Source organism: Neolamprologus multifasciatus, chromosome 6 (genome assembly GCF_963576455.1).
Source record: "Neolamprologus multifasciatus chromosome 6, fNeoMul1.2, whole genome shotgun sequence".
Taxonomy (NCBI): domain Eukaryota; kingdom Metazoa; phylum Chordata; class Actinopteri; order Cichliformes; family Cichlidae; genus Neolamprologus; species Neolamprologus multifasciatus.
The window spans coordinates 10667264-10693042 of NC_140444.1; the positions used below are offsets into that span (position 1 = coordinate 10667264).

Genomic DNA, 25779 nt, shown 5'->3' on the forward strand with positions numbered 1-25779 from the left:
AAATACCTTGAATTTCAGTAGTATTTGTTAAAATGAAGCCAGCTATGTGAGTCCTTTCCATAAAAATGGAAAAACTAGGAAAGATGGGAAACCAACCTGAAAGTTACAGCAAATAGTTTTGAGACTGAGAAACATTAAATCACTTTTCAAAGCCTTGTACATTCTGTGAATAGTCAATGCAGATATTTCATTAAAAACAAACTGCTAGCAGAACCATTTCTTGTTGTCTTTATAATAAAACATAACTTACTTAGTCTTATAAGAGCCACAGTGGACGGGCCAGAGAGCCACATGTGGCTTTAGAGCCGCAGCTTGAACATCCCTGGCCTTGGTGCTGTATTCAGTTTTCTACACGTACACTGTAAAATGTAATTCTAGATGTTTGTTATTTCAACATATTATTCTATATCAGTTTGATGATAGATGACTGAAGTTGTTGTTGTAACATAGAATTACAAGTTAAAAACGTCCCAATTACACCAAAAAAAGCTAACTTGAAAACTCATGTCCAGCTAAATCAGCAACTTATGTGAACTTGACAATGTGGGTAAGTTGAGCACAGCAGGGTTCAAAACTGCCCGACGTGACTGCTATCGAGGTGCATCATGGGGAATTGGCGGTTAGCGACATGCTCACTTTACTTGGACGTTTTCTAACCGTCTTCTTTGGAATCAGTGTTGCCAACTCCTCAGTAAGGAAAATCGCTATTGGCTGTCCTAGAAGTCGCTAGAAGTCGCTAAATGACGTCATCGCCTAATTTGCATAATTGGTCATGCTCGTAAACTACGCTGTAGGAGAGAGAAGTAGCACCATGGACGAGACATAAAGTGAGTGAAAAACATCCTAAATGCATTTAGGCATTTATATTTACAACTACAAGTTACATTTCTTTTAGCAATTATTGTTTTAATATCATAATTCCCACCCTCCTCCTTTATCCGGGCTTGGGACCGGCAAAAGTGCCCCAAAATAGGCACTCTGGCGGAGTTTTTTTTTTTTTTTGGCTTTTTTTTTTTTTCCTTTTTAACCACACAAGAATAAAGGTAAAAGAAGAACATTTTTAACCATAATGTTGTTAACAAACTATATTAGCAATCTAAATGGACCAAAAACAGACAGTAGAAATAAACAGTGGCAATGCAAAAAAATGCTGGGGACTGATTGGGTTTGTTTGTTTGTTTTTCCAGACATCCAGGCTGTGCTGGCTCACAGAAAGAGTGGGTCTTCCTCATTTTTGTCAAGATTCTCTACTGCAGGTTCAGCAACTGTAGCACTTGACTTAAATGAGTATGCAGCTGATGTGCCAAAAAGCTGCAAAACATTGTCAGGCAGCTGGTGCTCATAGCAAGCCTCACCAGACAGCTTCAGTCCATATCGGATGTACAGGATGGAGTTAAGGCTCTGCAAGGACATCCGATTTCTCAGTTTGCTTTTTACCACACTCATCTGGCTGAATACTCTCTCAACTTCAGCATTTGAGTGTGGCAAGGACAACACAGACACAGCAGCCTTTGCAAGTTCTTGAAATGGGTTGATATCAGCTGCATCCCTGTACTTCCAAATCTCACTCCAGAAGTCCATTGTGTTTTTTGTCTCATTCCATTTACTAAGATGGATGGTACGCCATTGATGGACCATCTTATCTATCGCTTCAGGGGAGAAGCCAAGGAGTTTAGCAATTTTTTCTATTTCTCCAGGGCTCTTGTTGTGCTTTAGAGTTTCCTCCACATTGAAAACTGACATGTACTGCAATGCTTCAATATTGTCCGGCAGTCTCACCCTCAACTCATTAGTAGGGGATATGGTAAAGGCTACACACCGCTTTCTGACATTTTTTTCATCCTCAGGCGCAAGGTGCAACTCAGCTGCTTTCGACTCAAAAAGGTAACCAAGGTATGGTTTGGAATTAATGTATCCCTCTATTGGCTCTTTGAGTACATCTACATTTGCCAGTGGATTCAGCACCCTGCTGCTCACAGACTTGATCAGGCTAACCAAGCTGTAAAGTAGTTTAAGAGGATCTACCTGTTCTCCTTCAAAAGCCTTGATGGCGGTCTGTACCTCTCCCAGCACTGACTTCAGAAAAGTCATGTACAATATATTTTGAGGGTCAGTGTACATGGAGTATAAAACTTCAGCCATGTAGCAGTGTTCACTGGACTTGGTGACTGCAAAATGCAGCCTAAGCTCATCCCACTGGTCCAAAATGCGTGAAACTACAGGTTCAATGGAGAGCCAACGTGTGGCACACACCTTGGTTATCTGTAAAGGTTTCTCCCCACAGTTGATAGTCTCATAAATGGCCTTGTAGGCCTCCCTGCGCTTTGGAGACACTGAAAACCAGTTATAAGTCTCTCGTACCAAGTACTCCACACTACGGGGTATGGTGTCATTGGAAGCATGACTTACAGCAAGCTGCAGAGAGTGGCATACACAGCGAATAAGAACAAGATCTTTGAGGCCATACTCCTCCTTCAGCACTTTATGGACCCCATTGTTAATCCCTGTCATCACAGATGCATTGTCGGTTCCTATCCCCAAGAGATTGTCTTTTTTAAGACAACACTTCTCAAGGAAACCCACAACAACACGAGCTATAGATCTGGCATCTCCTCCCTCCAACTCAACAAGCCCTAGAAAAGTGGACACAATTGTCTGCTTGGTGTCACTAAAGTACCTTATAACAACCCCCAGATACTTAGAAACACTTATATCTGTGGACTCATCGAGGAGGAGGCTGAAATGCTGATCACCCACATCTGCAACCAACTTTTTCAGAAAGTATGGTGCCAGAACACCATTAATCATTTCTGTGCACTTTGTCCTGTGCATTTTGAAATGGGTGACAGCAGTGGAGTCTGAGAAAGCAGCTCTACATGCCTCTCCAATATGATCACATGCCAGCATGGAACAGTGTTCAGCAATAGCTAATGCCATGGTGGCTTCGACCTTTTTTGAAGAGTCTGTTTTTTTAGTAAGAAACGGCAGTTTCATTTGGGTGGAACTGTTATAATGCTTTGCCTTTTGAGTATGTTTTTGTGTTAGCATGTGTTTTTTCACATCACTCAGTTTGGCATAGAAATCCGTCTTGCAATACAGGCAGTATGCACGTGTATCATCTCCAATAAACTGCTTCAACCAGCCCTTAAATTCAGGGTTTAATTCCCACTCTTTCCTGTATTTTTGAGTGTACAGTTTAGACTGAGACATGATGAGCTAGCTAGCTAGTAGTTTAGCTTATGTCACAGAGAGGCACACACACGATGGAGGAAATGAGCAAGTGACTATGTTGGAATGATGTTTTAGTGCACTGATTTATTTTAGACAAAGAAAAATGAACATTTACCGCTGCTCCCTAGGGCGGGAACAGCGGCTTCGCTCATGCGCGATTCATTTGCAGTTTGTACGCGTAAGGGTGAACAACGTCTGCTCTGACAGCTGCTGGGGGAGACTGCTGCGTGAGGACTATCCACCGCCTGTGAGCGCTTTGACTTGGGCGATGTGCCCACGGAAGCACCGGCTGCTTGTTGACAGTAAGAGCGATACGTGGTTTCATGTCAAAAAGTCGTCATAAGTCTCCAATAACACCAGCAAAAGTCGCCAGATTTGTCGATAGTCGCTTTTTAGAAAAAAAGTCGCTAAGGGGGTCTGAAAACTCGCTAAATATAGCGACAAAATCGCTAAGTTGGCAACACTGTTTGGAATATGCTTTCAAGGTGAGTAACATTGGTTATAACCAGTGGCGGAGCGGGGAGGGTGGCTTACTGGGCTTAAGCTCGGGTTGTTTTTTCAGAAGCCTGGGGTCTTTTGGAGTGTAATTTTTTCATAGTTAGATTCCTGGCTGACAACTGTATAAAACAAAAACTACACACAATATTCGAAGCACATAGTTCACACTGTGGGAATTTACGACTGTGCGTAAACTCCCCCTAATATTGGTATGATGGCACTAAGGACTGAGCGAGGGGGCGGGGCAGCTGCTGCCTGCAAGTGCGCTGTTGGAGAAACGCAGCGAGGCAGAGAGAGGGGAGCTGAAGTTTGACCAGGTACCAAAGCAAATCATTCGTACTGTACAAATAATGTAAATATGACGGTGTATCACGAAAGATTGATGTCAAACTGATCACTTGACTAATATTACGTTACTTGTTCTTCAAGTGAATCAACAAATGGCGAAATGAAAAGCCGAACAAATGCTAATTTTTTTAGAGAGTCTTAGGCTACGTCCACACGTACCCGGGTATTTTTGAAAAAGGTACGCGAATTTTTGACGTCACACTGTGCGCCACGTTATTGTTTCGGTGAAATGAATTTCTACAATACTGTTACTGTTAATTGTTCTCTCTGCAGTGTTTAAATGCTTACATATACACACACAGTTACTGTCCCTCCACACATATGACTCGGTTCTGCTTCTATGCGCCATCTTTGTTTACTATTTCCCACCGAGGCTTCTAGACTTCTGATTGGCCAACATTTCTGCACGGTTAGGAATATAGCGCCACCTGTTGCTTTGGCATGTTCCTAGCAGCGTTTTCCTTCATTTCTGCCTTTACGTGTGGACGGGATTATTTTTTAAAACGAAAACGGAAAATCTCCGTTTTCAAAAATACCCATGTACGTGTGGACGTAGCCTAGCTTACGTGTGTTTATTTCATATTTTCAGTTCTTACCCTCCCCGACTAAATCGGTTTCAGTTATGTACTGAAATATAAGAATGGACATTAGAGGCTTCTTTCAAAGAAAAAACTCAGGTAAATGTTATTTTATATATTATGCTTTGTATGTTGTTCAGTATATTTCTATGCAAAACAAGAGGGATTTCAGTACACAGCAGTATATTCACATTTGTAACCAGATATTTACATACACTTTAGGGAGAAAACATAAAAACATTTTACTGTACAACATCAATTTAGAGTAAACTTTTGTTTTAGATAAATATTGAAATATCTTTTAACCCTTGGATGCACAACCTAATGTTTGAAATGCACAGAAAACTATAAACAGGGCTGCACATAAATGGTCCGCAGGTGCGCATTCGCTGTCAAAATAAGAGACGCGCACCAGATAAATGGTAAATGGCCTGTATTTGTATAGCGCTTTACTAGTCCCTAAGGACCCCAAAGCGCTTTACATATCCAGTCATCCACACATTCACACACTGAATGTGTGTGATAAGAAGTTGGAACGCTCGTTTGCGTACATAAGATGTTCTGGAGGAGGACAGACATTTGTTCAGAACTCTTAAAGATGTTGAAGAAGCAAGCTCTGTAAGCAATTACTTTGGTGTTCCTCCACCACAAAAGAAGCGCGTGTTCTCTGAATTTCAGGGAATACTTTTTTTTGACAGCCAGTGCGCACCTGCAGACCACTTATGTGCAGCCCTGACTATAAATCATATACGTTACTGTGTAAAAATTAATTCCTGATCCTTTAGAAGTGTAAGTGGGACAGTCAGAGTTGTGTAGAGGAATTTCTTTCACTAAGGTATTAATCACATTATTTCATTGTTTTAACATGTCTGACACTCATACTTAAGACAAATGGTAGGGGGTGTAGTCAGGATGTTGGGGAAACAGGAACTCCAGAGGACCAGTCTTTTGTCTCTTGAGGACTCTGGGAAGTAGCAAGGGAGTGTGAACCTTAAGGTGTGAAACAGCTGTGTACTGCCTTTTGTTCCTGGAGAAGGTATTTAACTGAGAGGTTGACTTTGGCTCAGAGAGACTCTGCTGACCCTGCCCCGTGGTCATGCAGGGGCTTCACAAGCTTGTTTATATGTTGTGTGCATGAATTAAAGAATGCTAGCTACCGCTCACCGCTCGTCTGCAGGCTTTATTTAAGTGGAAAACTTCCACAACAAAATGGCGCTGCGAGCAGGGTGGTCCGTGTGGTCGCTGAACAACGGTTCCGTGGACGGGCTGATCACCCCTGAGGGAAAAGGTACCTTTGTCCTACCAGCTGTTGAAGCAAAGGAAATGGAGGAGTCACGGAGCCGTGTGTTTCAGTCACCACCGAGATCATCGATTTTGAGGGGACTTCTGCAGATGGGTGAGTTGTAGCTAACTTGTATACAGTCATGGAGAGTTTTTTGTCTGGCCGAGGGGGGGAACGCTGGCCGACCCCGGAGTTCGAGTCTCCGGGAGGAAAACCTGGTGGTTTGAGGCCCCAGGCTTGTGTTGGGTACGGCTCATCACAAGGACAGTGGCTCGCGCACGTTGTTGGGGAGAAGCCGGCCCAGACCTGTGTTCGGTCCAAGTACGTCACAGGAACGGCGGTCCGGGTACACTGTCGGGATCCATCTCTGTGTACTATAGTGCACGGAGTGGCAGTGTTCGTTCCTTGGTCCGTAGAAGGCAAGGGCCTCACGGGGGACGCCTCGTGTAGTAAAATGGGATCTAGATCCAGTAGATCGGCAGACGTTCCACCAGGCGGCCAGAGACAAAACTCAATACGTGACTGTATGGTAAGAATTGAGTAAATGTGTAGTGTGTAAGATTGCAGAGAATGGTTGTGTGGGAAACGTTGATGTGTGTGTAAAAAAAAAAAAACAGTGAGAAACGGGGTTACAAAATGTTGAAAATGGGGAACAAAAACAAGAAAAAAAAAAAAAAAAAGAGAGAGGAGTGTAGAAATGTGTGTAAAAGTTGTTTTCAACTAGTGGGAGAGGGTGGTACTGCAGGCCACCAGCTCCCCTAGGGTGGACACACACAAAATTAGCAAAATTGTTGATAAAAATAAGCAAAATAGGAAGAGGGTTTGGTGTTTTTCAACGTAGAACAACTACAATCTCTCTGGGTTTTTAAGAAAAGGGAGTTCAGAACCAGAGAGGGGAGATGTGTTGTTTTAAGCAATGAGAAGAATGATCAAAATGTCTCAGTGTGTCACTTGCAGGTGAAGAACAGACCCGGATCAATTTTCCACGTGCAGCAGTCGGAAGAAAATTATAGGTTAACATCATTACAAACACTCAAGCCAAGTTTTGGCTGAATTGTTTTACAGCTTAACTTCCACGTGTTTGTCACCCTGAGAACACAAGCTCCAAGAATCTCTCCCTGAAGACAAGAAATGCAGTTCCAGAACAACGAGATGGATCTCGAGAGCTCACAGCAGCATCCTGAGCAGTGAAGAAAAGGTCCAGCAGCAACAGCTGTGCAAGACAGCGACAGCAAGGAGAAAAATGGCATCATCATGACTGGATGGATGGATGTGCATTTCCAAGGAGCTGCAACTTCACTGTGTGAATGGACTTTTGAAAAGACTGCCTGAGTTGGACATTTGCCACTTTTGGAGCAAAAATGGCAAAATGAGACAGTGGAAAACACAGGACAAAGCTGAAAGACAACTGACTCTCACTGGACTGCTGCAAGGGGGAGAGATGAGATGAGACCACAGTGAAAGGAGAAGGGGACAACATGGAGGAATGCTGTTGTAGTGTGGGAATGAAATTTGGGTTTAGGAAACTGGGAAGGAAAAGAACGACTGCCTTGCGTGGAGAATTGAGAAGTGTCTGGAGCACCGCAAAGAGGAGAGGTACACAAAAAATAACACAAACAGAAAAATGCATTAATCCTACTAACACAAACACACATGCAATGAAGCTCATGAAGACCAAATAGCATTTTAAGCATTTCTGTTACCATCATCTTGTCCGGTTCACTTAGTAGGTTAAGAAGTGATACATAGACTAGTGAACTAGTATTATTTTTGGGGAAGGATGATTGAATCAGCGGTGAACAGAATGCTGCGGGAGGGTCAGATGAGTGGGGACTAATAGATTATTGAGTTTCTGGTTTCTGATGTGTGGGGGAGGTCTTATCATGACACACATCTGGGTACATGGGGAAAACAAGAACTCATTTTCTAATAGAATATTGCTGTTGTGTGAGGTGTGTGACTGGTGGATGAAAGTTTTGGAGATTTACTGATGCATTTTCCTTTGGTACCACTTTGAACCTGCCAATTAGTTTTGTTTTTTTTTATCATTCTAAGGGAGTATGCTTAGACAACTTCTAAACTAGGCCTTCATATTTTTTTGATTTTTAACAGTGCACTGAGATTTTTGTTTGGCAATTTTCTCTTTTTCAAGCAGGCCTGCAAGATCGGAATCGAAAGCGCTACACAACATGTTGATCAATCGCAAGTGAGCTTCTCCAAAATTAAAATGGGCTCGGGAGAAAGCCACTTATTTGGGACAATCAGAAAACAAGTCCCTGGCAAAAAGGATTCAGCGAGGTAATCCAGTCTAAATTCTTTTTTTTTTTTCCTTTTTGAAATGACGTCATTGCTGGCAGTAGAAACTTATTGCGACACAAGAGGTTCTGCTATCAGCAATAAACACGGGGACTGACTGGACTGACAAAAAACTTGACTGACTTGACACCAATATGCAAGATTGCACCTCCACCCAGAGAGACAAAAGGGTGGATGTATATATGTATGTTTCTTTGTTACAGGAGCAGAAAGGTGACAGCAACATCCTGGGTTGCATGGGCTTTTGAGCCGTGCTGACTTAACCTTTTAATTGCCACTTTCTGTGTCTTTGTGAATTTACCAGCGGTGTGTTATTCATGACCTTGTATTGTTTACAGTGCAGAGGTCACTGTGAGAAAGTGTGCATACAGACGCGCTGCGCTAACATCTATATCACTTTTTCCACAGCAGAGGGTTAATCATATGATCTAATCACATGATTTACAGCAGGACACACCACTGGCTAATGTTTTTTCTTACAACAGGGCCTGGAGTGAAGCTACTTCAGGGGAGAAGCCCTGAGAATTTTTAAGAGACAATGCACAACTTTATTGTGCATGTCTAATTGTGCTAAGCTAACATAGGGCAAAAGAGGTTTTTTTCCGGGGAAGTTTTCATTTTTAAATTGCAGGAACCGTGACATGAGGGATATGGAAGGATTGACTGAGGCGCAGATGCAAACTGTGACTAGGAGACAACACTTCAAGTGGACCAGTGAGAAGCAGGGACCATCTGCAGGACAACAGACAAACGACACTGGGCTTCCAAAGGATTGTCACGAGGAGATTTTGAACAGCAAAATCTTAAAATAAAATGAAAGAGTTTCGTCGTTGACGCTGAGGAAGACAACTAAGGTGTACGACGTGCTCTGCCTTAAATCTACAGCCGCGTTGGAACAGAAATCGAGGGATGGAGAGAGCGTGCTAAGCTCCAAAAGTGACAGCGCAAGGAAGATCAGCGTTGGAATTATGACTCTGTAAATGGCACAGACACCAGGAGCCATGACTGTGACAGAGAATGACCACCTAATGCTGTTTCACTTTGCCATGCAAAGTACTTTGACACTCTGGAGAAGACCTTTCCTCTGTATCATTGTTGTTTCCATTTGCATGTGAGAGCTTAGATTGTGGGGAAGATTAAAGATGAACAAAGGGTGGTGGGAGAACAGTGAAGTGAGGATACACAGTGTGAAACTCCTTTAAGTGTACAATAATGTTGATGTGATATACAGAATGTCAGGAAAGAAATTCTGGTTTTAATGTGATTCTTGATTTTAGAATCAAAGGGTGGGATTGTAGAGGAATTTCTTTCACTAAGGTATTAATCACATTATTTCATTGTTTTAACATGTCTGACACTCATACTTAAGACAAATGGTAGGGGGTGTAGTCAGGATGTTGGGGAAACAGGAACTCCAGAGGACCAGTCTTTTGTCTCTTGAGGACTCTGGGAAGTAGCAAGGGAGTGTGAACCTTAAGGTGTGAAACAGCTGTGTACTGCCTTTTGTTCCTGGAGAAGGTATTTAACTGAGAGGTTGACTTTGGCTCAGAGAGACTCTGCTGACCCTGCCCCGTGGTCATGCAGGGGCTTCACAAGCTTGTTTATATGTTGTGTGCATGAATTAAAGAATGCTAGCTACCGCTCACCGCTCGTCTGCAGGCTTTATTTAAGTGGAAAACTTCCACAACAGTTGCTAAGAATGAAAGTTTCATAGAAGATTCCACAGGAACTGCTTTGGGTCATTTTTGACCCCACTTGTGGAAGAGTGGGGTAGTGATACAAAAACAGCATTTTCTTTAAATTAATGAAAAAATAAATAAAAATGCAAATGGAATCAAGTTACAAACATATTTTATGAGGAATACCTGGAATATGAATATATTACAACTTTTCATTTTAAAGATTTTGAAGAAAAACAACCGTGGGGTCATTTTTGACGTCAGACGTGTGCATCTAAGGGTTAAATTAGTTAAATGTCAGAATAAAGAGACAGAGCTGTCTATTTTTATCACTTTAATCAAATTTAAATTTATAACACACACCAATTAGTTAACCTGCAGCAATGTCTTAAAGACATAAAGACCTGGATGGCCGCTAACTTTCTGCTTCTTAATTCAGATCAAACTGAGGTTATTGTACTCGGCCCTGAAAATCTTAGAAATATGGTATCTAACCAGATTCTTACTCTGGATGGCATTACCTTGGCCTCCAGTAACACTGTGAGGAACCTTGGAGTCATTTTTGACCAGGACATGTCCTTCAACGCACATATTAAACAAATATGTAAGACTGCGTTCTTCCATTTGTGCAACATCTCTAAAATTAGAAATATCCTGTCTCAGAGTGACACTGAAAAACTAGTTCATGCATTTATTACTTCCAGGCTGGACGACTGCAATTCATTATTATCAGGAAGTGCAAAAAACTGCCTGAAAAGCCTTCAGCTAATCCAAAATGCTGCAGCAAGAGTACTGACAGGGACTAGAAAGAGAGAGCAGATTTCTCCTGTTTTGGCTTCCTGTTAAATCCAGAATTCAAAATCCTGCTCCTCACATACAAGGTCTTAAATAATCAGGCCCCATCTTATCTTAATGACCTTGTAGTACCATATCACCCTATTAGAGCACTTCGCTCTTGCTCTGCAGGCCTACTTGTTGTTCCTAGAGTATTTAAAAGTAGAATGGGAGGGAGAGCCTTCAGTTTTCAGGCCCCTCTTCTGTGGAACCAGCTTCCAGTTTGGATTCGGGAGACAGACACTATCTCTACTTTTAAGATTAGGCTTAAAACTTTCCTTTTTGCTAAAGCATATAGTTAGGGCTGGACCAGGTGACCCTGAATCCTCCCTTAGTTATGCTGCAGTAGACGTAGGCTGCCGGGGGATTCCCATGATGCATTGAGTTTTTCCTTTCCAGTCACCTTTCTCACTCACTGTGTGTTAACAGACCTCTCTGCATTGAATCATATCTGTTATTAATCTCTGTCTCTCTTCCACAGCATGTCTTTATCCTGTCTTCCTTCTCTCACCCCGACCGGTCGCAGCAGATGGCCCCGCCCCTCCCTGAGCCTGGTTCTGCCGGAGGTTTCTTCCTGTTAAAAGGGAGTTTTTCCTTTCCACTGTCGCCAAAGTGCTGCTCATAGGGGGTCATATGATTGTTGGGTTTTTCTCTGTATCTATGAAGCACCTTGAGGCGACTTTTGTTGTGATTTGGCGCTATATAAATAAAATTGAATTGAATTGAATTTAGGAGTACATATACACTAAGTTTATTGTTAATTAATAAGAAAACTCCAGACGATTTCATTCTGAGCTGAAGAAGCTTCTGATTGGTTAGTAGAGTCCATGTGAGTAAATTGGTGGCACAGCTGTGGATGCATATAAGGCAAAACACAGAGCCTGTTTCTGTGACATGAGAAAGTCAAGAGATGTCAACCAAAACACCAGGAACAGAATTGTGGAGCTCCATAAGTGTGGCTCAGTTTTGAATACAATTTGGGTGTCATTTGCAATTAAGAAATACAGACAATTTCTCTCTTTACTCTTAAATTTACCAAATATAAATTAAACATTTAGTCTAATTTGAGGTTTTACCTTAAATAAGTGTTTGTGTTTTTATCTGAAGAGTAAATATCTGGTTTCAACTGTATATTTGATGATGTTGGTGTTTGGCTTGATTGTCAGCACAAAGAGGGAGATGGAGGAGAATGAAGATGAGGACAGAAGAGAAATGGAACAAGAACCAGGTGAGACACACATGTTAGTCAAATGGTTGTTTGCCAAAACATCAGAACATGTATCTTGTACCTAGTGTATCTTTTTAGGTTTGTTATTTTTCAAATTCTAAATTTATTAAGTTCTGCAGACTTATTTGCACAACAAGGCTAATTAGTTATATAAACTTTTCTGAATCTAAATAGAGTACTTTGGTAGAATTAAAAATAATATGGCACAAACTTGTAACTCACAAAGACAAATACAGAGGGATCATTAATTAGTAATGATTCTCTTTCTGATCATTCAGAGAGGTCAGGGGAAATCAGGAAAGCGAGAGAAAACCAAAACACAACAGCATCACAGCAGGAAGCAGCACATGGATCATTAAGGACAGCTGAAGGAGGTTTACTGGAAGGAGCAGCAGGAGATGATTTAGGAACTCTAGAAAGTGGTCCAAGAAAAAATGTCCTCCCACAATATCTGCTGAGCCAGTTTGGAGGCCAGCAGAGGGCGTTTAATAAGAGTTGGTTTGAACAGTTTACATGGCTGGAAGTATTCTGTTGTGAGGAACTTGGCTTTTTGTTTTTCATGTCGCATTTTTGGGAAGCAGAATACTTTAAAAAAAGATGGCCTCAGTCATTCAGGGTTCTGCAATTGGAAGAGGGCTTTAAATGCCTTTAGGGAGCACGAAAAGACTTCCAGCCATTCGTCTTCTATGATCTGCTGGCACAGCTTTAAGACCACAAAAAACCAAGGTGACGTTGTTGAGCAACTTAGATCAGCAAACGCAGCAGAGGTTTCAGAGAGACGACAGTATCTCCACAGGATCTTAGCTGTAACAAGTTTCCTTGGAAAACAAGGAATGCCATTCCGTGACCACAATGAGCAGGAATCCACCAGTCATAATCAAGGAACTTCCTTGAGTGCATGAAGGTGCTGAAAACATTTGATCCATTATTGAAAAATTACAGTCCTGTCTCACATACTAACTATCTGTCTCATTTTTCACAAAAGGAGATGATAACCAGTATTTCACATGAAATAACTGGAAATATAGTTAAAGAGATGAAGGAAGCTGAGATGTACTCTGTTGTGGCTGATGAGGCTGGAGATGGGCACACGGAGCAGCTTGCAGCTTGTGTACGTTTTGTGTCATGTAAAGGTCATATCAAAGAGTGTTTTCTTGGTCTACGGAAACTAGAAAGGTTGGATGCAGTGCATTACAGACACTATTGAGGAGCTGTTGCAGTATCACACGCTCAGTGACTTTGTGTTGCTCAATCCTATGACGGGGCATCTGTCATGAGTGGGGCTGTGGGTGGTGTGCAGGCCCGTTTCAGACAGAGACACCCTGAAGCAGTATATGTGCACTGCTATGCACATGAGCTCAACCTTGTCCTTTGCCATGCATGCAGGGCTATCCCAGCTGCTTCTGACTTCTTTGGACCTTTGGAAAATGTCTACACATTTTTCAACACCTCACTGGTAAACCACACAAAGTTTAAGGAACTGCAAAAGGACCTTGGACTATTTGCATCTGAGCTCGTTCAGCTCTCTAACACAAGATGGGCCTGCCAAGTAAATTCTGTTAAAGTCCTTCTCAACAACATTTCTGCAGTTTTAGCAACTCTCGAGGCCACAAACACGCCTATTGCTAAAGAGATCTTGTCCAAGCTGTCAAAGCCCAAGACTGTGTACATGTTGATCATGTTTTCACAGCTGCCTGGCATCACTGAAGGCCTGCACCGCTACCTGCAGGGAGAAAGGCTAGACATGGGCAAAGCTGTGGAGTACAAGATGTCGGTAGTTGATACCCTAAGTAATCTGCGCGCAGAGGCTGCTGCTGCTGCTGAGGAAATATTTGAGAAGGCCATGGACATTTGTGGAAGCTACAACATCCAGATTCCTCAGGGAGCACGGCACAAACAGAAAAGACTCGAAGGATTTGTACTTGAGTCCAGCTGTGGTGCAACACCAAATCTCGCAAGCTCAGCAGAGTTTAGGTGCGAGATATTCTTTCCTTGTTTGGACCGAATGCTGCAGGAGCTAGCAGACAGATTTTCTGGGGCAGGACAGAAAATAATGGAGGGCATTCAGGCATGCAATCCATCCTCCCCAACATTCCTTTTCGAAGATGCCTTAAAACCCATTGCGGCACACCACCATGTGACGATAAAGCCTGAAGAACTTGTTGTGGCAAAAAACTTCATGAAAAGAAAAATGGAAAAAGAGGACATTTACGACATCACAACTGCCTTCCACTTGCTTGACGAGGACATGTTCCCAACTCTGAAGGTCACCTTTAGAATTGCAGTAACCATTCCTGTCAGTAGCTGCAGCTGTGAGCGCTCTTTTAGTGCTTTGCGTCGTCTCCACATGTGGCTAAGGAGAACCATGGGACAAGAGAGGCTGAATGATTTGGCCATATTATCTATTGAAAAGGAGTACTTGGATAATGTTGACCCTGAAAATGTCATTGATAGGTTTGCAAAACTCAAGCCTCGAAGATGCAATCTCATGTTAGCACAATAAAGAGGGGTTGTCAGTGTAGTGCAGATCTGTGATGATTTTCAGTGTTACTGTCATCTAGTTTTGATTTTGGTTCTTTGTTAAGTGCTAAAGTAGTCCTGATTTTGAACTGTTATTCTACTGTTTTCATTCCGGATCAGTTCTGTGTGTGGTTGAATTGGGGTTTAGTCCCCGTATCTTGAAACAGCCCTAATTTTGTTCTGCCTTGCTGTTAAAGTAAAAAACTATTTTTAAGCTGCATATGTGATATTTTTTTCTCATATTAAGTTTTTTTTTTTAAAGCTTACAACACAGCCTAATAAATCTTCAACTTCACAGCAGGTTTTTTTGTCATTTCCAAACCCCCCCACCCCCCACCCCACATGCGTATTACCCTTTAGGGCTAAGCCCCGGGTGTATACCATGTCTGGCTCCGCCTCTGGTTATAACTATAAGGAAAGAGAGCTACAAAAGTTGGAACATGTTTTGAATTTATGGCATGACGTGGGTTTTCTCTTTTACCGAAATGTTTGCTTTAGCTAATGTAACTTTAGCCGACAAGGTCCAGCTTGTGTGTCATGACCAAATTTGACCTAATAAACTGACATATGACCTTTTTATGGGTTTAATGTGGCACTGACCAAATCACAAGTATTGTCCGCTAGCTTTAAGGTTGTGCCCTCAACCACTGTTGCGATATTAGCAAGCTAACTCAGCTAACTAATAAAGCTTATTTCATATTGTCTCTGTACTTGTAAATTTCTTTCAAGTTCACAGGCTGTTGTATTTTGGTGGAAGTTCATTTTGGCAATATTTCCAATAACTGACTGGGTTCAAAAGAACTTTTTGGCAGGACTGCTATGCTTGTTGTCATCTGTTTCCCCCTATGTAATCACTTAAGTTGTTATTAACTGCTGCATGCTAAGCTGCAAGAGTGCACTGAGGATTGAGACAAAATATGGTCTACAAACCAGCATCATATTAGTTTTTATCAGATAGTCCTCCAGTGTGTTTATTTTTTGCTTTAATTATATTGTGCAGTTATTTGTTACCCTGCAATGCTTTATGCTTAACAACAGCTCACTATTTTAACTTATTTTTGAACTCTTGTGATCAGTATGACTAGATTGTGTGAGTTTCCATACTAAAAGAGCTGTAGTGATAAAATAATTGGCATAAGAGACACTGATTTTTGCCATGGTATACTGCAGAAGTTTGTTTTTTGCATAATTGACCTTTTAATTAAACTGCATTCCCTGTATTGTAACAAAACTAACATTGTTTATATGTCAGAAAATTAGAAAACATGAATAAATGGCGAAAACAATATAATTATAACATATATTTTTATTTTACGTACTTTAGGTCTGTGAAGCCAAACTTGATGCTGGTGATTTATTTTTGTCAGTGGAGTCAAATGGTAAGTTACAGTTTGTGCATTTTGTCATATTGGAAACACCACAGATTATATTGTAACTTAATAGCTCTGCAAAACAAATGATATAAAGATTGTAGTGTCAGGGTGCTTCTTAAGAAGTAATATTGCACTATTGATGATCGCATGCAGGTGGCATAAACTAAATATTCAGACGTGCTGCCAACAAATGATTCATTAACAGATTAACTTGTGGTTGTAATAACATCCATACCTGCAGGTTTGTCATTCATTTATTTTCACAGGTCTAGATGATCACATCTGACTCTGTCATTTAAATGAGGTGGACTTGCAAACTTTGCACTCTTTTGGGTAAATTGCTGTCCACTACATATACACAGAAGGTGCACAGTATTTCAGATATAAAAAAGGGAGTATGTAATGGACAAGGTTATTATCATTAACGAAAACTAGAAGTGAAAAAACATTTTCGTTAACGGAAATAAAAATAAAAACAAAAAAAGGAAAACTAACTAAAACTGTAATGAGTGTTCACAAAACTAACTAAAATTAACTGAATTTATAGCAAAAATGTGTTTAGTTTTCATTGATGTGTGCGTGTCATACAATAGTCAAGGGTGAAAATGAAGTTTAGTTTCCAGATTTTTTTCTTGCTGTGTCTCATTATGCCAGCAGGTGGCAGCACGTTAGTCGAGTCGTCTGTGTTGCTGCTCCGTCCACGCGCAGAATCATGTCAGGAAAAGTCGGGAGAAAGCGCCAGAGTCCAATTTGGGATTACTCTGAATATGACTGTGTTTTGGATAAAGCAAGTGTCTTGTAGTGGAAAGAGACAAATTATGAGGGACATTTCTAAAGGGAAAAAAATCCCACAAACCTTAAAGTGCACTTGAAAAGCTCACACAAGAAGGCTAACCTAGCTTACCTTGAGAAGGTAAGGGAGCACACTCAACCCTTATCCCCAGAAAACAGAAGCTAACCCCAGGCAAGGCAGCGTGATGCATCCCGAGACAACAGGACGGGGATATCTACACAACTGTGTGAGTCAATTACCTTCAAAAAGTTTATCAATTCACTTGAACCAAATTACGAACACCCGGTGCTGCGAGAGTTAATAGTCTCATTGGGGCCAAGATATACATTTTATAGTTGCCTGGTATCAATGGTTGTTCATCTGCCTTTATTTATTTATTTAAAGAACCCATAGGTGGGAATGTGAGTTGTCTGTCTCTGCGCGTTAGCCCTGCGACAGACAGGCGACCTGTCCAGGGTGCAGTATGGTAGCTGGAATAGCAACATACCCAAGGATGAGCAGAATGACTGATATGATGAAACTGGGATTTTGTTACACTTAATTATTGCAAACACAACTAAAACTATAACTGAAACTAATCAAAACTAAACTGAAACTAAGGATTTTCAAAAAATAAAAACTAAACTAAACTAGCAAATAATTGGTAAAAACTAATTAAAACTGATATAAAATTGAAAATCTGAAGTCAAAACGAAATAAAAATAAAAACTAATGAAAATTGCAAAACTATTAAAACCCTGGTAATAGACTTGCTGGCTTTAATGTAAAAAGCCTGTTGTGTGACTTTAATGAGGCAGTTGGACTAAAACAGTGTTGCTCATCAAGCTAAACATCTGAGGAATAAGGAAATTGTTACTTGTCCTTTTACTCAGTGTTCTTTTAATCGCACGTTTACTAAAGTTTTACATCACATAAGTCATTTTCACAATCATTCTACTTTAAAAGATTTCAAGACAGAGCTTATTGTTCTCTGAACTTCCTTTCCTTTCAGGTAAAGTGCATCTTTTTGTTTGTTTGCTTTTGTGTGTTTGTGTGCTTTTGTGTGTTTGTGTTTTCTCTAATGGGCCTCAGATGACGGTTTGCTTAAATTTGGGTCTCAAAGAATCTTTTTTTTTTATTCTGCCTGTACTCCCCACCCCTCTTCTTCTGTTGCTCAGGTTGAAGCAGAATTTGCCCGTCTTACATCTGTTGACCTGAAAGTTTTCCTTTTTGCTGTGCTTGACCATTATGGACAAAATCAAGAGCGGCATAGGAGGGGTAACTAGGCTCATAAAATGCTTCGGTGATGATGTAAGTGTTCAACTGCGAAATCTAATCCTTTGTTTAAGTTTTAGGTTATTCAGTTCAACTGATGAACTCATTGAAAGAAAGCTGATAAGTAAAGTCTGTCATCATATTTCACAACTGGACATTTAGCGTGGTAACTTTTACTGTGTATATTGGTGGTAGGTTGGATATTATATTCTACTTGAATGTCCTGATAAGCCTGATTCAAAATCTCCAATGATAATCATATATTGATGGAATTATGTATCAAAAAGCTGTGAATTTGGAGCTGTCTACATGCTTCATAAACACTGTTTAAAAAGTGTTTTTGTTTTCTTTTTCCTACACAAAGGAAGAGGACAGAGGGCCTCATTTTCTAAAGGAAGATCCCTCACACACTCTCAAGACTGTGAAGGTTAGCATTGTTTATTTTAGTAAATTTAATAAGAGAGATAAGATAAGATAAAACTTTATTAATCCCTCGGGTGGGTTCCTCTGGGAAATTTGTTTTCCAAAAAGCACAGCACCGACAGAAGTTACAGAGTTAAGAATATTATATATATATATATATATATATATATATATATATATATACACACATATATAAATACAAAGACATATATAGATAAAATATACAAAGGGGATAAATAGAATAAATAGGAATAAAAATAAAAATAAAAATACAAGTGAATTGCACATTTCAAATATGGAGTCTATTGCACCGCTGATTATTAACAAAAAGTATTGCACAAAAGGTATTGCACAGTGAAGTGAAGAGGCACTACAGCTTAGTTGTTCCCCCCTCCTTTGTCCTCCTGTTTCCCCTCCCTCTTCCCTCCAGAGAGGAGTTAAACAGTTTGATGGCGTGTGGGACAAAGGAGTTTTTAAGTCTGTTGGTTCTTGTCTTTGGGAGAAGCAACCTGTCACTGAACAGACTCTTTTGGTTGTTTATGGCCGTGTGCAGAGGATGCCCAGCATTGTCCATAATGTCCAGCAGTTTCTTTAGTGTCCTTTTCTCTGCCACTGTCACCAGAGTGTCCAGCTTCATGCCGACCACAGAGCCAGCCTTCCTGATCAGTTTTTCCAGCCTGGATGAGTCCTTCTTTGCTGTGCTGCTCCCCCAGCACACCACAGCATAGAACAGTACTCCAGTAACCACCGACTGGTAAAACATCCTCAGGAGCTTCCTGCAGATGTTAAAAGACCTCAGCCTCCTGAGGAAGTACAGTCGGCTTTGGGTTTTTTTTTACAGGTGCTCTGTGTTGCATGACCAGTCCAGTTTATTGTTCACCCACAGCCCGAGGTACTTGTACTTGTTGACCACCTCCACCTCCTCCCCCTCTATCTGAACCGGCAGTGGACCTGCTCTGGACCTCCCAAAGTCCACAACCAGTTCCTTAGTCTTTGAGGTGTTGAGTTGCAGGTGGTTTGTGTGACTCCATGCGACAAAGTTCCTCACCACACTTCTGTACTCCTCTTCCTGGTCATCCCAGATACACCCCATGATGGCTGTGTCGTCTGCAAACTTCTGAATGTGGCATAATTCAGAGTTGTAGCAGAAGTCAGAGGTGTACAGGGTGAAGAGAAGAGGGGACAGCACAGTTCCCTGTGGTGCTCCTGTGCTGCTGACCACAGTGTCAGACGTGATGTCCTTCAGCCTGACGTACTGTGGCCTGTCGGTGAGGTAGTCGGAGATCCAAGCGACCAGGCAGGGGTCCACCTCCATCCTGTTCAGTTTCTCCTGGAGCAGACAGGGCCGGATGGTATTAAAGGCACTGGAAAAGTCAAGAAACAGGATCCTGACCGTGCCTTTTCCCCCATCGAGGTGTGAGTGGGCTCTATGCAGGAGGTACAGGATGGCATCCTCCACTCCGACACCCGCCTTGTAGGCGAACTGTAGTGGGTCCTGGGCATGTTGTACCTGTGGTCGGAGGAGGTTGAGGAAGAGCCGCTCTAGAGTCTTCATAAGATGTGATGTCAGTGCCACCGGTCGGAAGTCATTCAGCTCATTGGGCCGGTTCCTTTTGGGGACCGGGACGATGCAGGATGTCTTCCATAGGGCGGGCACTCTCCCCAGTCGCAGACTGAGATTGAAGACTCGTTGTAGCGGCTCCCCAAGTTCAGCAGCACACGCCTTTAGCATCCTAGGACACACCTTGTCCGGACCTGCTGCCTTTCTGGGGCGAAGCTTCCTCAGTTGTCTCCTGACCTGATCCACTGTGACACTGGGAGATGATTGGAAGGAGGGGGGGGAAGATGTCCTGCTGCTGAGAGAGGGATTGGAGGAGGGGGGTGTCATCATAGTGTCAGGAAGGGGGGGAAGCAAGGGAGGTAGGAGAGTGGGGAGAGGGCTCTGTAGTAAAGGTGAGGGTGAGGGGGTTGTGGGCTGGTCAAACCTGTTGAAGAAGTTGTTGAGTTCGTTTGCCTTCTCCACAGTCCCCCCCACTGTGCTGTTCTTGGTGTTGTGGCCTGTGATGGTTTTCACACCATTCCAGACCTCCCTCATATTGTTCCTCTCCAACTTCTGCTCCACCTTCCTCCTGTAGGTGTCCTTTGCTTCCCTCAGGCAGCGTTTCACCTCCCGCTGTGCTGCTTTCATCTCCTCCTTCACTTTGCTCCTGAAAGCCTTCTTCTTCATGTTGAGGACAGCTTTGACTTCCTGTGTTACCCACGGTTTGTTATTAGGGTAACACCGTACCGTTTTAGCAGGGGCGACCGTGTCCACACAAAAGTTGAGGTAGTCTGTAAGACAGTGTGTCGCCCCTCTATGTCCTCACCATGTGGGCTCAGAAGCACGTCCCAGTCTGTGGTGTCATAACAGTCTCTCAGAGCATCCTCCTTTTCTGGGGTCCATCTCCTGATGGAGCGTGTTGTGACAGGCTGCCTTTGGACGAGGGGTGTGTATTGTGGCTGTAGGTAAACCAGGTTGTGGTCTGACTTCCCTAGTGGGGGGAGGGGGGTGGCTCTGTATGCATCTCTCACATTAGCATACAGTAGGTCAATTGTCCTGTTGCTCCTTGTGGGACAATTCACAAACTGGTGAAAAGCAGCCAGAGTAGAATCCATTGTGGCATGATTAAAGTCTCCAGATATAATGATGAAAGCCTCGGGGTTTTGTGTCTGAAGTCTTGCTGTGACTGTGTGTATTTTCTCACAGGCAGCTGTTGCGTCGGCCTTCGGAGGGATGTAAACACACACACAGATCACATGACTGAACTCCCGAGGTAGATAATATGGCTGCAAGCCAACAGCTAGCAGCTCCAGGTCCGGACGGCATACCGAAACTTTAACGGAGACGTGTCCGGGGTTGCAGTATCTGTTGTTAACGTAGACAATGAGTCCCCCACCTCTGCTTTTTCTGCTGGCCTGCGTGTCCCTATCGGCTCTCACGGATGTGAAACCGCATAGGTCTACGTTAGCCTGTGGCGTTAGCTCGGTTAGCCACGTCTCCGTGAAGATAAACAAACTGCACTCACGGTATAGTCGGTGGTTGTTCAGAGCACACAGTTCGTCCATTTTATTCGGTAGCGAGTTCACGTTGCCCATTATCACTGTCGGGATTGATGGTTTGAATCGCCTCCGATGATCCGCTTTCCTCGCTCCAGCCTTGCAGCCTCTGTAGCTCCTCTTTATCTCAGCCGGGATGTTGTGTCGCATGCCGGTCTGTCCCTTTGTTCTTACACAGCAAATCCAGCATGTCCAAATTAACACTGTCAGATTTGATTTCAACACTTTTAAAGTGTCTATATGGGTCCACACCAGAGAGTGTTAATTTAACTCTTTTTGGAGAGTTGGTACATTAACTCTGATTTAGTGTTAAACACCAAATCTGTCTGGAGTTGATAATTTAACACTTGGTGTTAAGAGTTTATATATTAACTCTCAAAGAGTATTTTAGTTTAACTACGTAAGAGTTATCTTCTAATTAATTCTAAAAAGTGGGAATTTTACTGTTCTGAACTTCTAGAAATTTCTTTTGGAAATAAACATTTACCAAAAAGATGCAATGGTTTTTGAAAAACATTTATTCTGAACTGTGCACCACAATTTCAAAACATTTTCTGAAAGATGTAACAGTGTACATGTTCTCACTTTCAATTTTGTTTATCAAAAGGTCTGACATAGGTGAGCTGTTAAATGCAAATAACAGCATTCTCATCACTTATTTCAATAAATACAAAATACAATATGCATGTCCTTCATTCATCACTTTGTGGAACTTCAACGCACTTCTGCTCTCCCCCATATTCCATCTTCACAAGCATATCCTATGTGGAGATTGAATAAAAATTAGTTGACACTAATTAATGGCACAAATCAATTGCAGCACAGTAAAAAAAAAAAAAGGGAATCCTTTTTGAGACATTACTTGTGTAAAGTATTTTCCCAAAAGACAAGGACACAGGCAACAGGTAATACTGAACTAAATGTAAAACCTCAACCTTTTTCATTTTTACCTAAACCGTGTGCACAAAACTCTGGAGGGATCTAAGTGCTAACGTAGAACCCAGTCAGGACATCTGCTACTGCTGTTTGCTCGTTTTTTATGGGAGATCGTTTTCAGGCTTCAAGTAGCACCATTATACCAACATTTCACATTCTAGACATTGTTTTAAGTGTATTTGACCAAAAAATTTAACTGAAAATTCACATGCAAGCTTTTTTTCAAGGCTGTGGTATTTGCCCGCAAACAATACCTTTCAGCTAGCTAAAACAGAATATTATGCTATCACCGAGCAACACGGCTAATGCCTTTCACACAGCTTTGTCTCAACTCCAAAGAGCCACAGAAGTAAAAGCTAATAATAATAATTGAAACAATCTTTGAAAAAAATGACTTACCAAGCATGGCAAACAACTCAAATATGTAGAGCAAAATGTTCTGAAACGGCTTCACTTCAGCTTCGATTGGCGCCGTGCAGGGGGCGGAGTCTGTGAATTTACTCTATTGGTGTCGTAGCCCCTGTAGGAGTTCAGAGTTAAGAGGTCAAGAGTTAATGTTTCCATTGTAACACCTCCAGATTTGAAATAGAAACACTCATTTTTAACACTCGATTTTAACTACTATCATTTTACACCTCAGAGTTACATTAAAAGAATGTGACTCTACTTAGAGTAAAATTAACTCTAAGACTACTAACACCAAAACATTTAACACTTTTGAATTTGCTGTGTAGAGCCAGCAGCTCCGCTCTCGAGTAGATGAAGGAGCTGGTTCCAGAAGTTTTAAAAAGTGCATTATCCATCTTGTATCGCTATATCTAAGAGGTAAAAGTACAGTAACTAGAGGAAGGTGAAATAAAGTTTGAAAGCCTAGTCTAAAAAAAGTTAAAAGTTAAGAAAAAGTGCGGTGTTGCAGAGCTACTTGGAAAGGCTGCCGTCACTCCAGCGCCATCTTGGAGAATAATGATAATAATGACAGCACCACAGTGGCACCACAAGACACCACACCACAGTGGCTTTTAAATTAAACACATGGCATCTATGAAACAATAGATGCCACGTGATAACATGTGTTCTTCATCACCAAATGTATTATTACAAGATCTTTGACACTGGATTTGGGTTTCAGAGAAACTAACTGGCAAGCTAGCATTGATATTATTAGTGTCTTGTGTTTATTCATGTCTTCACCAGGGTCTTTGACATTTCGCTGCTGTACCGTTCACTTCAGCTTTATGTTTGATTTCTCACATTGTATATTGTAATGGCAGAGATATTAGGATATTTAAGGGGCTGCAGTGGCTGCTACAGCTGTGGGGGGCAATACTGTGGTGAAATGTCCTGGACCCTGGAAAAGAGACTGTAGACTGGGTAAGCAATTAAAGGTTACTGGCCCAGAGTCATCGGGCAGCTGGGTAAAGGTGGATGTTGATGCCAATTATGCAACCTGTTCAGCCATGTCTAATCAATAAACTGATTAAAGAAGCATTGTCTATGGAGCCACAATCTGATCCTGTAGTGTAGCTGCAGTTTGCACATTTCATGTATTCTCAGCCAGATTTGGTTTAGAGCACAGCCAATATTTAGCATAAGTAGATATTCACACACACTGGTGATGGCAGCTACATTGTAGCCTCAGCCACCCTGGGGCGCACTGACAGAGGCGAGGCTGCCGGACACTGGCACCATGTGTGTGAATGACTGAATGTGTAAAGCGCTTTGGAGTCCTTAGGGTACTAATAAAGCGCTTTACAAATACAGGCCATTTACCATTTAAATTGAAAATTTTGTTTGAATTCTGCAATTGAAGACATGCTCAGTTATTTCTGAACATGGTCTTTGTTTAAAGCAAGAAATGGATTTGTAAAATGGGGGTGCATATCTCATTCTGAAAGAACTTTAACAACTAATAAGTGTTACCAAAGCCAATCAGCATCATCCAAGGCATCAGTGTGGCTCTTCTTTGGAAAGACATGAATTCTTAAGCACGAGGGATATTGTGTAATTGTAATTGTGTAATTTTATTTATTTTTTGTCTTTGAACCCTTTTGTAGCCGACAGGTATTGAAGACACGTTTTCTAAGAGGATGAAAGTTGGCATTGTGATGGTGAAAGAAGAAGACATCATCGATGTGTTGGTTGTCCTTGAGGCGGCAGTAATCCTGTCTAATCTGAGGGATGTCAGTGCCATTTCCATGCTAATGGGTCTTCTTTTTGCCCTCAACATAGACTATCCAACGGAACTTAAGGGCATCTTTGAAGTCATTCAGAACGTCCTAATGAACATTGGTGGAAGGCAGTGCATCTCACTAGTGCATGATCTAAGAAACAGACTCTTGCAGAACGCCATGCAGAACTGTAATTGTATGCTCACAGCATACGCCTGAGCGTTAAGGACAGTTTTTATTTTACTGTTTGTTTTTTTTATTCTTGCAAGTTCTCATTCTCACTTTTGTATGTCACTAAATGACTACACTTTACATTCCAGATTAGACAATTACTCATTTGTTCATGGTTTAAGAAACTTATGTGAACAACAATGGTGGACTCTGCAGATGCTTATCTCATGCAAGTCAGTAGTTTTTCCTTTGTTTTGCAATTGAGCCGACTCAAACTTAATGTTTCTGAAATATTCATATTATCAAATGTTTCAGAAGCATGCACTCATTTTCAGAGATGTTGGTTCTGTGGAATTTGTTGCAATTGTGAACGAAGACAAATACAAGACTTTGATGTCTTAGTTGTTATAAACTGATCTTTACTGACACTTATCAAAGGTTTTGTACTATTTTAATATTTCAAGTTTTGTGCTAACAGGTGTGACTGAGCACAATGAAGTTTGCAAATTTTACAAATGTAAAGAATAACTTTTCTAAAAGTGTCCCGTTGATACATTACATTAATGCAGACTTTATGTTGTTACTTCACAAGAATCACTACTGCTCCTAGAGTATTGGTCAGATTTAATCTTCACCCAAACTGGGCTCAAGACCAAGTTCAAATTTATTGTTTCACAGGGAGAAACCTTTGAGTTTTGATGGATTGTGAGCCTGATGAGCTATGTCACTGATTTTTCTGTTTCTCAGATGAGTAAGATGGCACAATAAATGGTGAATGTTGGGTGTTAATGAGTAATTGTCTTGTCGTGTTCTTAAAACAAACTTTCTGCCTGAAATGATCAGATACACTTTAATGGAATCTGTGGGTTTTAATTTTTTTTCTGTAAACAACAGAAAATTAATTTAAAGGAATGTAGATATTTAAACCTGAGATCTAAGATAAACCTAACAGGTAGTTTTGCTGAAATGGATGTTGGAAAGCTAAAAAAATACTTAAGATGTTCAATACACATTTTTCTTTACATCCAGTCCATCAACTCTGATAATTAAA

At 41.4% G+C, this 25779-nt stretch overlaps 1 protein-coding gene and 1 pseudogene across 3 annotated transcripts; one reads left to right on the forward strand and one right to left on the reverse strand.

The window, feature by feature from the left end:
- Window positions 1-2938: 2938 nt before the first annotated feature.
- On the forward strand, window positions 2939-25276 carry LOC146516459 (zinc finger MYM-type protein 1-like). Of its 3 annotated transcripts, XM_085163146.1 has the most exons (5): window positions 2939-4046; window positions 4667-4754; window positions 17838-17970; window positions 18299-18361; window positions 24444-25276. In XM_085163146.1, the coding sequence occupies exons 3-5, from the start codon at window positions 17908-17910 to the stop codon at window positions 24774-24776; spliced, it is 459 nt and encodes a 152-aa protein (XP_085019272.1). In that variant the 5' UTR covers window positions 2939-4046; window positions 4667-4754; window positions 17838-17907; the 3' UTR covers window positions 24777-25276. The 3 variants fall into 3 exon arrangements, with proteins under 3 accessions (XP_085019272.1, XP_085019271.1, XP_085019270.1); XM_085163145.1 differs by having other exon boundaries at window positions 2939-11994; window positions 15839-17970; XM_085163144.1 differs by lacking the exons at window positions 17838-17970; window positions 18299-18361; window positions 24444-25276 and adding an exon at window positions 12273-15825 and having other exon boundaries at window positions 2939-11994.
- Window positions 19178-21621, reverse strand: LOC146516460 (uncharacterized; annotated as a pseudogene).
- Window positions 25277-25779: the final 503 nt, after the last annotated feature.